Source organism: Poeciliopsis prolifica, unplaced genomic scaffold (assembly GCF_027474105.1).
Source record: "Poeciliopsis prolifica strain line A6 unplaced genomic scaffold, Auburn_PproV2 SCAFFOLD026, whole genome shotgun sequence".
In the NCBI taxonomy this organism is placed as follows: domain Eukaryota; kingdom Metazoa; phylum Chordata; class Actinopteri; order Cyprinodontiformes; family Poeciliidae; genus Poeciliopsis; species Poeciliopsis prolifica.
In genome coordinates, this window is record NW_026562401.1 from 5,694,329 (window position 1) to 5,708,305 (window position 13,977).

Here is a 13,977-nt window from a genome sequence, read left to right on the forward strand (position 1 = left end):
TATTTTTGACAAGTTACTCTCCACGTGACACCAGTGAAACTTGTTTTCTGTCGGGACGGGCCCTCCAGGCCGCTCTATCAGTTCCTCCCAGCCATGTGCGGCACTGATAATGACGATAGCAAACGTGCGTGTGCAACGCGCAGAGGTCCTTTCCAGGAAGACAAACTTGCCTCCCACTTAACGCAAATGTATAAGCATGTGTTGGTGTTTACTCACCAATCACAGCTCTCTGATCTGACACTCTTTAATACCGCAAACAGACAAAAAGAAAAAAAAAAAGAAAAGAAGAAACATGTTCTGCTGTTGTCGGAATCAAAAAGTGATCCCTGTCCATGGAGAGCGGAGGGCTGCTCCCTGCTTTATTTGGGTTTTGAAGAGGTGAAGACGAAACCTGCGGAGTTGTTCTTTATCGGAGGGTCAGATGAGGAAAGAGGGCGACGAAGAGATACAGAGCAGAGATGACGGCACTTTGACGCAGCAGGAGGCGCGTGTGAAACCTGAACGCCATAGTAGCGACAGAAACGGGGCAAGAATGAGTCAAGCTTCAATCGAGCTTCAGGTAAGCTCTGCGTGTTAATAAGGCTGCTTGATCACGAGGAACCAACCAGCTTCTGCATGTTCGTCTGCCGCGTTCAATGGGAAAAAGTTGAGTCCGGAAAAAAAAAAAAAAGAACACCTGACGGTCACGACCAACACGTCATCAGCAGAAAACTTGTAATCTGGATATTACTTGACAAAAGTAATATTTTTACAAATTTGCTTTCAAAACTTGTTTCAAGAGCAAAATATGTTTTGACAAATTTCAGAAGAAAATACTAAAAAAAAAAATTAAAAACAGGAAATGGTACATAATGCTGTAGGAAAGATGGTATTAAATGGAGAGCATTTAGCGTTGGCTCGTGTCAGAAACTTTATTTCAGGGGTTAAATAAACTCACTTGGGTGCGGTCCAACACTTCCCTGAAGAGTCGTGAACAAATGCAATAGGTCAGCAATTTTTAGTATGTTATTTTCAACCTATATCACGTAAAATTTGAGATTTGTTTAAATTCCATCTATAATAAAAACAAAAAATACACAAATCAAAACTCGGAAAAAAACAGCATGACATGTTGATGTTTGGGCTTCAGAAAGCATTAAGTAAAAAAAAAAAACGGCCATATTATGGTGTAAAAATTGTTGCAAAGACTCAAACAGCTCAACTTGTCAAATATCAAGCGCAACTTTATCTGTGTTTTTCTGTTCACTGCGTGTTTAATTTTTATTGCCTTGTAAAAATGAATAAAACTGTCTTACAATAAATCCGTCGCTTTGCAACAGCCTGATCCAACACACAATGTCTTTTTGTTCTGGAAAATATTTTTAGTTTGAGAAAATGTTTAGAGTAGTGGAGGAAAAAAATGGATTTGTTTCTAACTAGTACCTCAAGCAATTTCTAAAAAATATATAGTACAGATTTTCTTAAGCTTCAAATCCATCAGTTTCTTAATCTACAGGTAACCTATGACTTCCTGCTTCTCTGAAGAGAAAATATCACTCTCCATTAACTCCTACTGAGGTTCCTGTTCCTGCTGAAACGTGTCCCTGCTGCATAAAGCTGCCTCTGCAGTGTATTGCAGTGTGGACAGAAACAAAGGGACTAATCCTCACCTTGCAGACACAGAACTTTACCTCAGCATTATGCTTTTTTACATTGGTGTCAAGTGTTGTATAATTTTATGGCTTCCCACACTTGAAAAGGAGGACTTGAAGAGACTTAAGGATTTCACTCAATCATTTTTATTTTCACCAGTGTGACTCAATGAAAATGAAAAAAGAAAACCCATACAAATTTTTTTAACATGCATTTTAGACATTTTGTTTAAAGTTGGTAATTTATCTAAATGACCAATTCCATTTCTAACCTTAGACATTTCTGTCAGAATTTTGACCATGAATTCAAGAATTAAATGATCCAATTATGTGTTTGGTTGAATCAAACAAATCCAAACATTTTGGAATTACATTTTTTTTTCCTCAGGACATTGGGTTTTTAAATTAAATATTTTGAATATACATTTAATAGAGCCAAAGTGTAAAAAAAACGAGCAATGCAAACTGTTAAATGCAATAGATTCTGCATTTGAACCGAGTCGTTAGTCCTTATTGAATCCAATTCCCATGAAATGCTGCTTTGGAGTCTTGTGTTTTCCTTCCTCAGCTCTGTTGCAAAACCAGACAGATGTTTGATGGATTCTGAGCTGAGGGCACTGCTGATTGGACCAGATTTCTTTCACCTGCTGAGAAGTGCTGCAGCGTGATAGTAGATGGCGATAATGCATCTTAACGTCAGATGTCACCTGCCAGTAAAAACCAGAAAGAAGAAAGAAGTGTTGCAGAGTGGCACACTAATGTGTGTGTTCATGCACCCATATCTGAACCCATGAGCAGATCTGTGCAACAGTTGGTCTGTTACATAAAATCCCAATGAAAGTACAAAGACGTTTTTGTTTCATCATGGAAATGTGAATGCTTTTGCAAGTCGCTGTAAGTTTGGCGTGTGTCCATAGATTTTCTTACAGTTTTGTTTCCTTCACCCTCTTCCAGCCTCAGCAATCGGACCACTCAAAGTCACGCCCAGAACCCGAGAGCCGGCTACAGCCTCCACCTCAGCTGCAGCTGACAGAACAACCTCAGCATTCCCACCAGCTCCAGCAACAGAACCCACTCCAGCCTGTGCAACAAGAACTATTAAACACAGAGCGTCAAGAAAAGTCGACGTGGGTAACACCTCAGAGATTGTTCGGTCTTCTTCTAGTATTTTTTATAGGAATTGGCATTGTGGGACTAGTCTACTACCTTCACCACATTCTGCACACAGGGAGTGGAAACAATGCAGCAAACGGTAGGCCTCCAGAACCAATTATGAACAACAAATTAAAATGGATTGCCAACTTGTCTAACTCTCCTTTTTCACTGTGTCCTACAGTAACTCCGTGTGTTTCTACTGCCTGTCAGTGGGCTGCTGCTCGTTTTTCCGTGTCCACTGACCCCTTCATCCAGCCCTGTGATTACTTTGTGTCCATGTGTGGTTCAAAAAGACTCAAAAGCAAAGGGAGACAAAGAAGTCACAGTATACTGAGTCATTCACAAAACCCGATTGAAAGGTTAGCAGAAACAGACAAACAGAATAAAACAGAACACAGAAGACTGGGAGAAGACGCGACTCTGAGCCGAAAAACTCTGCTGCTGCAGTATCTCAGAGGGATTTTAGGTAGGAAACAATCTGAAGCTTTTTCTAATTTCCAATATGTGCAGCTGGTTGATTTATTGATCTGGTTATGGTGCACTTGGGATACTCTGAGGGAAAAATACTGTGCTGGAGGAAACTGTAGATACAGCCAATGCAGGAGAGTCTATGGAGCATAATGGTTGACATGATGGAGGTAACAATGGAGAGGATGATAGTTTAGATTTTCTTGCTTTAATCCTTGAAGCAAGAGATGAGGCTGGAAACAACGAGGTGGAACACAATGGAAACTAAATCTAGGCAAAAAAGAAAGAAAGCATTGGAGAGTCTCCCAAAGAAAGAGTGTGTGTTGTCAACCAGAGCTTCAAAAGGATAAATCAAGGCTCTGAGATTGGTGGGGAGGAATGGAGTTTGTGCTGAATCTATGTAATCAAACTAGCGACTGGGGAAGCTGTAAGTGTTTGGGCTGAGGGCTTGAAGATGGCTGTGGGTGCCGGGGATACGGCAAAATGCAATTTATCCCCCATGAAGGGGGATAACACAGAGTGAGACGTGTTATTTTTTGCCTCCTGGCCAAGATATTTGAACAATGTAATCACTGTTCACATGGATCCTTTGCTGGATCCATGTGAACAGATCCATCTGTCATGTTTTGTGAAGCAGGACCAAAACATTGGCATGAGGCAGGCACAAGCATATCACGATAATTCACATTTTGCACATTTTTGTGCTTCCACTTGGGTCTAAACTGCTTAAAAAAAAAAAAAAAACAGCCCAAACGCAGGAGTCTCTACTCATGCTTCTCAAAGACATATGGTTGTATAATTGTGTGCCTGTTTGCAGTCCTGAGTGTAAACTTTGAGTTGGGGGCGTGGCCAGCAGTATCTTAGTTGGATTTAAAGTGACAAGATGCCCTAAAACAGCTCATTCTGAAAGGAACTCAAAATATTCATAACTGACCAGACCATCATTGTCTAAGAATGGCTTTGTGCAAAAAAAAGTTTGAGCCCATGAACCTATTCAAGGAAGCATAATAGGTCACCTTTAACGAAAATGCAAAAGCATGCTTTCAAAAACTAGAAGCGTCACAAAGAAGGAAACGTCAGGTTGACAAATTATTGTATTATTGCCATGCACTGTGTTGGAGTTACAAAACAAATACATGGGCTAAATGGAGTAAGGTAGCTTGGCAAATTGTGCTTTAATGGAGTTGTGGTGATATTTCACCAAAAGAAATATAAAAATGTTTAAGATATGAAAAAACTCACTTCTATAAAACAACAACAGAAAAATCTGCATAGACTAAAGTCATTGCTCCATATCTTTGTTTGGAGATACGTTCAATGACAACAAGTATATAAAATTATACATCTTGGCATGCAGACTATTTCAACAATTTTGCTCCGAATGAATGGGTTAACCTCAGTGGCTCAGTGAATCCCTGTATTCAGTCCCATGTTCATCCAAAATGTGACACAACCATTAGAGGAACTAAACAGCCATGCAAAGAGCTTCATGGAACAGGTTTCCATGACTAAGCAGCTGCTGCCAAGCAGTAATTACCAAGTGTAATGCAAAATGTTTCATGCAGAAGCGAGGAGGGAATCACACTCCTCTGGACATTAGAGGAGTGTGACCTTGTAGAAGCAAAGTGTGGACCAACACTACATTGTGCTTTTGCATTAAAGTTCATGTGTGTATGTAAAACCAAAATATCCAATCATTTTGGATATTTATATAGGATGTGTGGTCAGTAGAGGCTTGGAGCATCACCTCCTCACTCTGTCGTACATGGTGATTGCAGCTTTACAGGAAATGGAGAAATTGACCAGGATAAAGATTTAATAAAAATTGGATTAAATATTGTCTATCTGTCTACCAGAGAGCAACCAAAGTTCAAGCAGCGCAGCAGTTCAGAAGACTAAAGACTTCTACCATTCCTGCTTAGACACCAGATCTCTGGAAGCTGCGGGGGCAGAGCCATTTCTCAGACTCATCCAGAAGGTATGAACATGGTGTGTCTTTTAAAACTCATTCAAGACAGTTTATGATGTAACTGATAGGCTCTTTGTAGTGGTGATGGTTTCATCCTTGTTTCAGTCATTAAGCATGAAAAAAATCTGAGAAAATGTCACCACAATATCAGATTGTCAAACTAACCTTGTTCCAACCTTTTATATTAGAATGTTTTTTATAATTTTCCCATATTGTACAATATTTCACAACATGAGGAAACAAAGCTAATCAATTATTCCCCACATCATAGACTTCAGATCTAAAATCTCAGCCAACCCACCTAGTCAATTTGTTATCCTCTTTCTTCCTTATTTCTCTCTGTGTATCTGCATACAGTTGGGAGGCTGGGCTGTGTCTGGAGAGTGGAATAGGACTGATTTCAACTACACCCTGGGTTTGTTAATGAGAGAATATGGGACGTTTCCATTCTTCAACCTCTACGTAGGCAAAGACCCGAATGAAGCTGCCAGCAACAGGACAAAGAGATACATTCAGGCCAGTGTCTTAATTCTCTGATATTTAACACCCAAATGTTTTAGAGTTACTCTGTTAGAGTAATTTTGGAGTTGATGTAAACAAAGTGAGAATGATGTTATTGTCTTAACTCGAGCGTTCATCCTCTTATTAACAGATTGATCAGCCGGATCTATTGATCCCAATTGAGTGGGACGATACAACGCAAAAGTCAAGAGCTAAAGCTGAGGTTGGTCATTCATGTCCTAATTTCTGCAATAGATATTTCCCAGATTAAAGCTGAGGTTTAATCTAACAGAGTATATTTGAATGCAGACTCTACGTCCCTTCCTGGCATCATGTCAGAGCTATCTGGCTTTCCTGGGATCCCCGCCGTCCATGAGTATGCTCCACGTTGGCACGTTCATCTCTCTGTCCTCAGAGCTCGCTGTCGCCGCTTCACCCCTGCAGTACCGCCTGTCAAAGGGACAGCTCTATCAGCGGATGACAATAAGAGATCTACAGGTGCAAGTCCGGTCTGCTCTGTCCGTGTTTCATTGTTTCAGACATTTAAGGATTCTGCTAAATACAGAGAAAGTCCACAATTAGGGTTAGATTAACTACTGTCTCAATTCAGGACTAACCAGAAAATAATTTTCAAAGCTTTATGACTTAAACTTTTTATATTGTACATCCTTTGACATATTTTTACAACATCTGAGCGCAGCACACCACATGTTGGAGATCCGTGATAATATTTGCATTGGATACATTTTTAAGGTTAATTTAAGGAGTCATCAAAGATATTTTAAAAGGATTTGGTGAAAACACTTTATATAAATGTGTTAGGTCACCTTACCAAATATATATTTTTTTCAAAATAAAAGTTAACCTTTTACTTACAGTGAGTAATGTTGGTATATTACCACAGGGTAAAGTACTTTGAGTAACAACATCTTGTTTTCTATTTCTTCTTGATCTACAAATGCCACCCTAGGCTCAGCAGAGAGGGAACAGAATCCACCTTAAAACTTTTAAATCAATACCAGTGGCACCAATCACTTCTTTCTCTGGAAACATAATTTTACAGATGAAAATAAATATTCTCCCACAGAGCCAGGCCCCTGCTATTGACTGGTTGGGCTGTCTGCAGGCTGCTTTCCATCCTCTGTCCCTCACAGCAGACGATCATGTCCTCCTACACAACTTACCTTACATCGTTCAAATGTCCCGCATCATCAACAATTGGTTGCATAAGCCTGAAATGAGCAACAGGTAATATGACGTCATTGAAACAGGATTTTACTACCTCAGAGTGCTTTTTTAAAATCTTTTCTTGCCACTTTATTGGGCAAAGCGGAATTCTTCACACCTTTATGGTCCTGAATCTGTTGCACACCCTGATGCCCGCCATGGATTCCAGATTTTCAGAAACGGCAAAGAATTTTTCTTTGGCACTGGGGAACATCGAAGAGGTCAGTCAGCATGACTTGATCAAAAAAAAAGCAGAAGTGTGAATGGATTAATTGAGTCATGTGTTGGGACTTTTCACCAGGAAGTCCCACGCTGGAAACACTGCGTACTGGAGACCAAAAGAGGATTTGATACAGTTCTCACACATCTTCTCAGTGAGACGGCAGCACGTCGAGAGGTGAAGTGACACCATAACACAAACTGAACTGATTAAATGATTTAAACCTCCATCTAACACAGTTTGCATTCCCCCCCAATAACAGACAGAAGAAATTATTGAAAACGTCTTTTTTGCCTTCGTTTCCAAAATAACGGATCTCAGGTGGAAAGATCAAAAGTCTTTTCAGCATTTCATTGACAAGGTGAAAAGGAAATAGGAATTTCCAGATTTGAATTAGTCTGTATGTTGTTTACAGTTTTAAAATTATTGGAACTTTTCTTTCTCCAGGTTTATTCCTCACCTCCAAGACTTCTGTCCTCAAAGGATATTTCTAATGAAGATGATCTTGACCTACTATTTTCTGAGGTAAGCAACAAATAAATAAAAACTCTTAATTCTATGTGATTTTTAATTTCTAAGTAACCAGCTGTTTTTGTGTGTCACATAAAATCCCTCCAAAATTCAGTGGGTTTGGTTGTGGTTAAAATCTTTCAAAGCAGAAAAGAGGTTTGAGGGTTTTGAATACCTGAACATGGCACAATGCATGACCAGAGTAGCATTGCTGTGCAGTGTGTGTGTCCTTGAAGTATCAATAAAATTAAGAAGCTGGCAATAAACAATTGAGGACTTCCCTCAAAGGTTCAAGCTAATGCTTAACAAACAAAAAATATCCCTTTGACAATTATCATGCACGGGGCAGTTTGGAAAAAACATCCAATGCCGAAATAAATAAAAAAATCACAAAATCTAAACAGCTATTCCTGAAAGGGGGTATTAAAATTGCTCTTCTCTGACAAGAGCAATTTTTTATTTTTTATTTTTTTACTGCAAACAGACAAAATAACCTCTGATCCAGTCACGTCAATCATTTCAGGTGACAGTCAGCTCCAGCAGCTTCTTTACCAACTACCTTCAGCTACTTTCCCTTTGGCAGAAGAGACGCAGTAAACTCTTGGCTGCACAGACTGAGGATGCTGACATGTACGTTTCTCCTTTACCACATTTAACTACTAAATTCTGGATAAACATGCAATAATCCTCTCATATTTATTTCAGTCTGTCTGTCGCGCCCTCTCTGGTGAGTAATGGGCTTCTCTTCCCAATGGGAATGTTCGTCCCTCCTCTTTTCCACCCCACCTATCCAAAGTAAGTTGTGTTCAAGGAAAAGCATTGCTGAATGTATTATTTGTTGATCTGATCACAACCCGCTTCTTTTCTTGTGAACAGGGCCATGAATTATGGTGCAGTGGGTTTCCTTGTTGCTAAAGATATCTTTCATCTGTTTCTTCCTGAGAGTAAGAAAAGTGTACATTTCTGCTCTGATTTGTGTTTTTGACGTTTGGTCTTGCATTATGTTGCATTTTGTGCTCATTACTACGCATTCAGATTTTGATTGCAAGTGTGTCGGAAAGAGTAGAAGCTTCTGAAAGAGACACAAGCCAGTTTCAAAGCATCACATTAGATAGTCAATTAGCTGGACTTTATTAAGCATAATCTTTGTAATAAAAAAGTCAAAAGGTTTTTTTTTTTAATTGTTTGATAGCACATTTCCATAACAAACTTAAGGTAACATAGTTACTTGATTGTGCTACAAAATGTCACCAAATAAACAATATTCCTGCTTTAAAGGATTCAAGTCAGCAGATTGAGTGATTCTTGTCGCTTAATGTTTTTATTTCTGAAACTACAGATGAGAGTTTTCTTGACTCTTCTTTGGGATACTTGTCTTGCTTAAGAATCCAATCCTCAGTTTATCTGTACGCTGTTATCAAGAGCGGCTCTGACAATTTCCTGACTCTAAATTTCAGAAGTGACTTTGGAGTGATGTGCTGTATCATCCCTCCTCTGAACATGATGTGCAGAATACCTGCATGCTTTCTTTCAACAGTGGAGTCTTGCTGTCCGTGGCCGTAAAGGTCACTCTTAATGAGCATGTTGCTTATTACTTTAATGGAAAAACGGCACACTTATTTCTACTTTCTATTTATGGTTTCATTTGTTTTACTTTTGTATACCAGGTTGTTGAGTGTTGCAAAATTTCTTTCCAGATCCCTCTTACGAATGAGATCTGGACCCCAATGGGGTTTTACCTGGTTAAATATAGGAAATGATTTTACCATACATTTCTTCTAACTTTAGAAGCTCCAAAAGAATTGTTTTGACTTTTGGCAGATAACTGAAGTTTTAAAATAAAATAATAGGATATCTACTCTAACCAATATCAATTTTGTGTAAATAGTATGACAGATCACATGACCAGACTTATGATTTTTGTTATTTTTTTTAAATGTATAAATAAGCCAGATTTGTATAATTCAGTTGATGCAGTTTCCCACCGGCAACAATTGTTGCCGAGTATAAAACCAACATTTTCACTAAAATAACCAACATAAAATGTAATAATTCATAAATATCACGTGTTAGGGAGATCCAAGCATTGAAATGCACTCATTTATTTTGCAAGAAAGAAATTGGGATTAAACAGGTTAATAAAGAAATAAGACTCTCTAGAATGGTTCGTTGACAAATGTTTTTCTGACTCATTTGTTAGAAATCTTTTGAGGAATTTCATATTGTGGTTGATTTATGATAAAATAGTATTTTAGATAGATTTTGCTACAGGCTAATTAATTTTTTTTGTATGTGTAGATTACTTGGACTGTCACTGATGCGTGGCCTGAATTTCATCATAAGAACCACATTAGGAATATATTTACAGAGAAAAGCGGTGATGTGTTCAGTGTCCATTTTTCCATTGTCACCGTGGTAAAAGTGGATCAGTTTTGTCTATATTAAACTATGATGTCTGTGTCTGTTGTGTTGCAGTTTATTCTCACCACCCGGCTATGCGTGCTGTGGGAGAATGTGTGTGGACTCACTACCTCAAAGCTACTGAAAAAGCAGGACAAGTTCGGGCGACAATTCTGCCTACGGTGCAGCAGGAGGAGGTGTGGTTGCAATACTCTGCACTGCAGGTGGCGCTGCAGGTAAGGAAGCATATTAAAGCTACAGAGTTTTGTGCAAAGCACTTTACGTCTGTCCTTTCACATGTTTTCCTCTTTCCTCAGGCCTATCATCAGAGTCTAAGCCAGAATCCTGCAGACACTTCGGTTTCAGGGTTGCATCACACGCAGCTGTTTTTCAGATCTTTCTCTCAGGTAACTATATTGGCCTTTCCTCATCCTAACAACCAACACAACGGTGTGGCTGGCATGCATGGATAGATGGATGGAGAAAAAGAGAGAAAGAAGGAAGGAGAGGAAGAAGTAAGGAGAGAAAGATAATGGAAGAAGTAAAGCAGCAAAGAGCAAGAAAGTGGAAGAAAGAAGGAAAGTAGGAAAAAAAGCTAGAGCGAAGGAAAGACAGGGTAAGGAGGAAAGAGAGAGGACAAAGGAGGCCAGGAAGAAAGAAAGCAAGGAAAAAAGAAAGATGGAGAGAAAGGGAGAAGGAAGGAAAAAGAGGAAAAGAATGAAGGAAAGGGAGAGAAAGAGGAAAGAAATAAGAAAAACAGGAAATAATGAATGAATGAATGAATCTCTCCATTACCAGCTTGACTTGCCTGCTGTTTTATCTATCTTTCTGAGCCACTAAGTGTAATGATTTGTTGGCCGGCAGGTCAGCTGTGACACTGACCCAGACGGTGAGTCCATGCCTCTGGACGCCTCCTTCTTGATCCCGGTCATGTGTGCCGAGTCTGGTCTGTGTCCAACAAGCCCACAGTGCTCAATTAGAGCTCAGCAGGACAAATCACAAGCATGCTGACCACAGTCTGTAACGACGAGCTGGACTTCAACCCCAGAAATATTCTGGGTTCAGGAATATTCACATGATTAAAACTTTTATAATATATATATATATGTACACTTCAACACTGCCGTTTTTTATTAGTCCTGGTTGTTTTTCTAATATGATGCAAATTGCACTACTTGCACAAATTGTTTGGGATTGGTTTAGATAACATTAGATTTTTTTGTTGTTAATATCACTTTATTCAGTGGTGAGAGTTTTAACGAAGGAAGTATAAGCCACTTGTTTTATGTGAACTGTCTGCTGTTAATAATATCACTCTCAGAGGAAGAATTTGTTTATTGCATTTTATCCAGGTATATCTCACAAAAACACAAATTATGACAATTTTGCTTCTCTGGGCCTCTAACTTAAATACAAATAAATCTATTAATTCTGAAAGAAGTTGTTTATCTGTGAAGATTTAAAAGAATCAGGAATTTTGTAACAACTCAAAGAGTGTTGATTCAAATCAATAAAAATTGGTTCTGGACTCTATCTGCTCTGATTGGAGAGATATCCTGCAAGATTTTGAGCAAAACAGAAAATAATGTTCAAATGTTCTGTTATGACATTTCTAAAAAGCAAAACGGATACATAGAGACAGAGGAGCACCTATTTTCGCAAAGATGCATTTGAATTCATTGTCTAGAAGGTCAAAGTTAAAGGAACAGCGGCGTTGCCACTGAGACGTGACAGAGAGAAGATATTAGTGGCTGCCATTTCTGGAAATGGGAACAAGTAGAATCAAATAAGACCAAAAAAAATAGCATCTGGTCTTACTGGAGAAACCTATACATTTTCCAGACTCTTGTAATGAATGAGTTTAATGCGTTTAAGTCACCAGAAGTGATTAAAAGTTGCATTTTCATTTTTAATTTGTAGACACCATGCATAAGATTGGTTCTGTTGGGCTATTTAAATGGTTCTGTTTAGTTTGTTTATTGCAAAAAGCTACAAATTAGCATGATTTGCCAAAACATCCAGTCTGCACTGAAAAATTCAAGTGCCTTCAGTTTATTATAATATTTAAACACAAACAAACTAATTTGAAATAGCTCTGGCACATCTCAAGAGCTTAATCACAGCTGTTATTAAGTTGCTATGGGAACAGATTTGTAAAATAAAAAAACCCATACAAAACAGTTGTTTGTTTTTAAATGCAACAAAGCATAATTTTGAAAAAAAACTCTGGCCATTTTAAATTAGCTTCTGTGTCTTAGATTTCTTTCTGGGTTACAATGTCTGATGCTTTCATAAAATGAAGAAAAAAAACGGAGCAAAAAAATCTTTGCACGGAGGTGCCAAGGAAAATGCTTCCATCAGTGTTAAATCAAATGAGAAGAAACTATTAGGCGTGTCAAAACACCAGAATAATCCCTCAAAAAACCCAGCCGGAAGAGGCCTTGGAAAAGCCGGAGCCAAACGTCTAGGTCGGCTTCTGAAACGAGTCGTTCTTCCTCGGGAGGAACCAGCAGCCGTAGCTGCACTTCCAAGTGAGTAAAATCTAAAGAAAGTTTCAGGTTAATTGCTGAATTTATTGTCACTATGCAACTTTACAAAGAGATTAAGAGCCAAAACAGCCAACTCTAAAAACAATGCAAACAGCGTGAGATATAGCATATCTTAGCCTGAAAGATAAATGGCTTCAGCTCATCTGATGTCAAAGATTTAACCAATTACAAAATTTAAATCTTTATGTTCAGCTCCTTCCAGCTACGTCTTAAACTACTTAGACTGAGAACATTTTACATTTCTTAAACTTGGCATCCTCCGATTTTGAATTGATTTTATTTTCCACATCTTTCAGTTTATTTAACAATACAAAATAAAATTTAAGAGCTAGAATTAAAACCTTCTCATGTTTCAGAGACTCCCGTTCGTCTTTTCAAACATCAGATTGAAAAGAAAGCTGATAATGCACCCACGGCAAAGTTCTCGAAGCAGCAGGTTTCCAAGCTCATCCTCAATGTGGTATCCCAGTGCAAACATAAAGGGGGCATCTCAATGGATGAGCTCAAGGAGACACTGGCCGCCGAAGGCTATGATGTTGCAAAGAACAATCGGCAAGTTAAGGTGGTGACGGAGCAGCTGGTCAACAACAAGACACTGGTGCGAACTACAAGAAACACCTCACTGAAACTCAACAATAAGGTAAAAACTGAACCTGTTCCTTTCACTGAGTGGCATTTCAGTTCTGCATCCAGATGATTTTTCACGGGATGTTCGAATGTTGACTTAAAATTTTCGTAACTGTTTGGTCAAATATCAATTCAGCTTTACTGTCTACATTTTTATCCCTTTAAAAACAGAAACTAATAAAGAGTGTAAAGACGAGCAAAACAACATCTCCGAAGGCCCTACAAGAGCAAGGGAAGAAGACTCCAACCAAAAAAAACCCTGCAGAAGAGACAAAAGCACAGAAAAAAAACAAAAGTCCGCCCAAAGCAAAAGCCAAAATACAAAAAATGCAAAGAAATGCTGGCAAAGCATCACCGAAGTCCAAGAAACAAAGAAAGCGGTCACCCAAACCCATAAGAAAACCCCAAAAACAAGCCAGGAAGAGACCTCAACTCAGAAAGAACCGATCCCTGCGAGCTCAAACGTCAACAGCAAAGACTAAAAAGACACATAGGCATAAACCAAAACAGGTCAGATCTTCCAGGAAAAAGCAATCACAAAGTCGGAAACTTCCTAAAAAAAGCTCAAAACGGCAGAAAAAGCTTAGCAGGAGTTACAGGAGAAGCTACAGCTACTAAGACTGGCAATAAACTGAAGTATTTTTATCAATCTGACCATTCTTTGTTGCTTTAACTGTGTTGAATGAAAACTTTTCATCCATTTCATTATTTCCCATTAAT

At 38.7% G+C, this 13,977-nt stretch overlaps 2 protein-coding genes across 3 annotated transcripts; both read left to right on the forward strand.

The window, feature by feature from the left end:
- Positions 1-3: 3 nt before the first annotated feature.
- kel (Kell metallo-endopeptidase (Kell blood group)) lies at positions 4-11,614 on the forward strand. 2 transcript variants are annotated; one of them, XM_055047695.1, is made up of 18 exons: positions 9-559; positions 2,586-2,883; positions 2,968-3,252; positions 5,111-5,232; positions 5,581-5,739; positions 5,876-5,947; positions 6,034-6,222; positions 6,812-6,972; positions 7,055-7,172; positions 7,253-7,348; positions 7,434-7,532; positions 7,619-7,696; positions 8,205-8,311; positions 8,387-8,476; positions 8,558-8,625; positions 10,157-10,317; positions 10,399-10,488; positions 10,946-11,614. In XM_055047695.1, exons 1-18 carry the CDS (start codon positions 422-424, stop codon positions 11,090-11,092), a joined length of 2,478 nt encoding a protein of 825 aa, XP_054903670.1. In that variant the 5' UTR covers positions 9-421; the 3' UTR covers positions 11,093-11,614. The 2 variants fall into 2 exon arrangements, with proteins under 2 accessions (XP_054903671.1, XP_054903670.1); XM_055047696.1 differs by lacking the exons at positions 10,157-10,317; positions 10,399-10,488; positions 10,946-11,614 and adding an exon at positions 9,980-10,119 and having other exon boundaries at positions 4-559.
- Positions 11,615-12,152: 538 nt separating this feature from the next.
- LOC129371228 (histone H1-like) lies at positions 12,153-13,906 on the forward strand. Its single transcript, XM_055047717.1, has 3 exons — positions 12,153-12,612; positions 12,987-13,270; positions 13,429-13,906. The coding sequence occupies exons 1-3, from the start codon at positions 12,378-12,380 to the stop codon at positions 13,873-13,875; spliced, it is 966 nt and encodes a 321-aa protein (XP_054903692.1). The 5' UTR covers positions 12,153-12,377; the 3' UTR covers positions 13,876-13,906.
- The last annotated feature ends 71 nt before the right edge of the window (positions 13,907-13,977 follow it).

What these genes read in the sequence shown, in the direction of transcription:
- kel (XM_055047695.1), top strand. Translation starts at nt 422, where the DNA reads ATGAGGAAAGAGGGCGACGAAGAGATACAGAGCAGAGATGACGGCACT. An exon ending in TGGAAACAATGCAGCAAACG is followed by an intron (nt 2,884 to 2,967) that starts GTAGGCCTCCAG and finishes TGTGTCCTACAG; the next exon opens with TAACTCCGTGTGTTTCTACT. An exon ending in TTGACCTACTATTTTCTGAG is followed by an intron (nt 7,697 to 8,204) that starts GTAAGCAACAAA and finishes CAATCATTTCAG; the next exon opens with GTGACAGTCAGCTCCAGCAG.
- LOC129371228 (XM_055047717.1), top strand. Translation starts at nt 12,378, where the DNA reads ATGAAGAAAAAAAACGGAGCAAAAAAATCTTTGCACGGAGGTGCCAAG. An exon ending in AGCCGTAGCTGCACTTCCAA is followed by an intron (nt 12,613 to 12,986) that starts GTGAGTAAAATC and finishes CTCATGTTTCAG; the next exon opens with AGACTCCCGTTCGTCTTTTC. An exon ending in CACTGAAACTCAACAATAAG is followed by an intron (nt 13,271 to 13,428) that starts GTAAAAACTGAA and finishes CTTTAAAAACAG; the next exon opens with AAACTAATAAAGAGTGTAAA.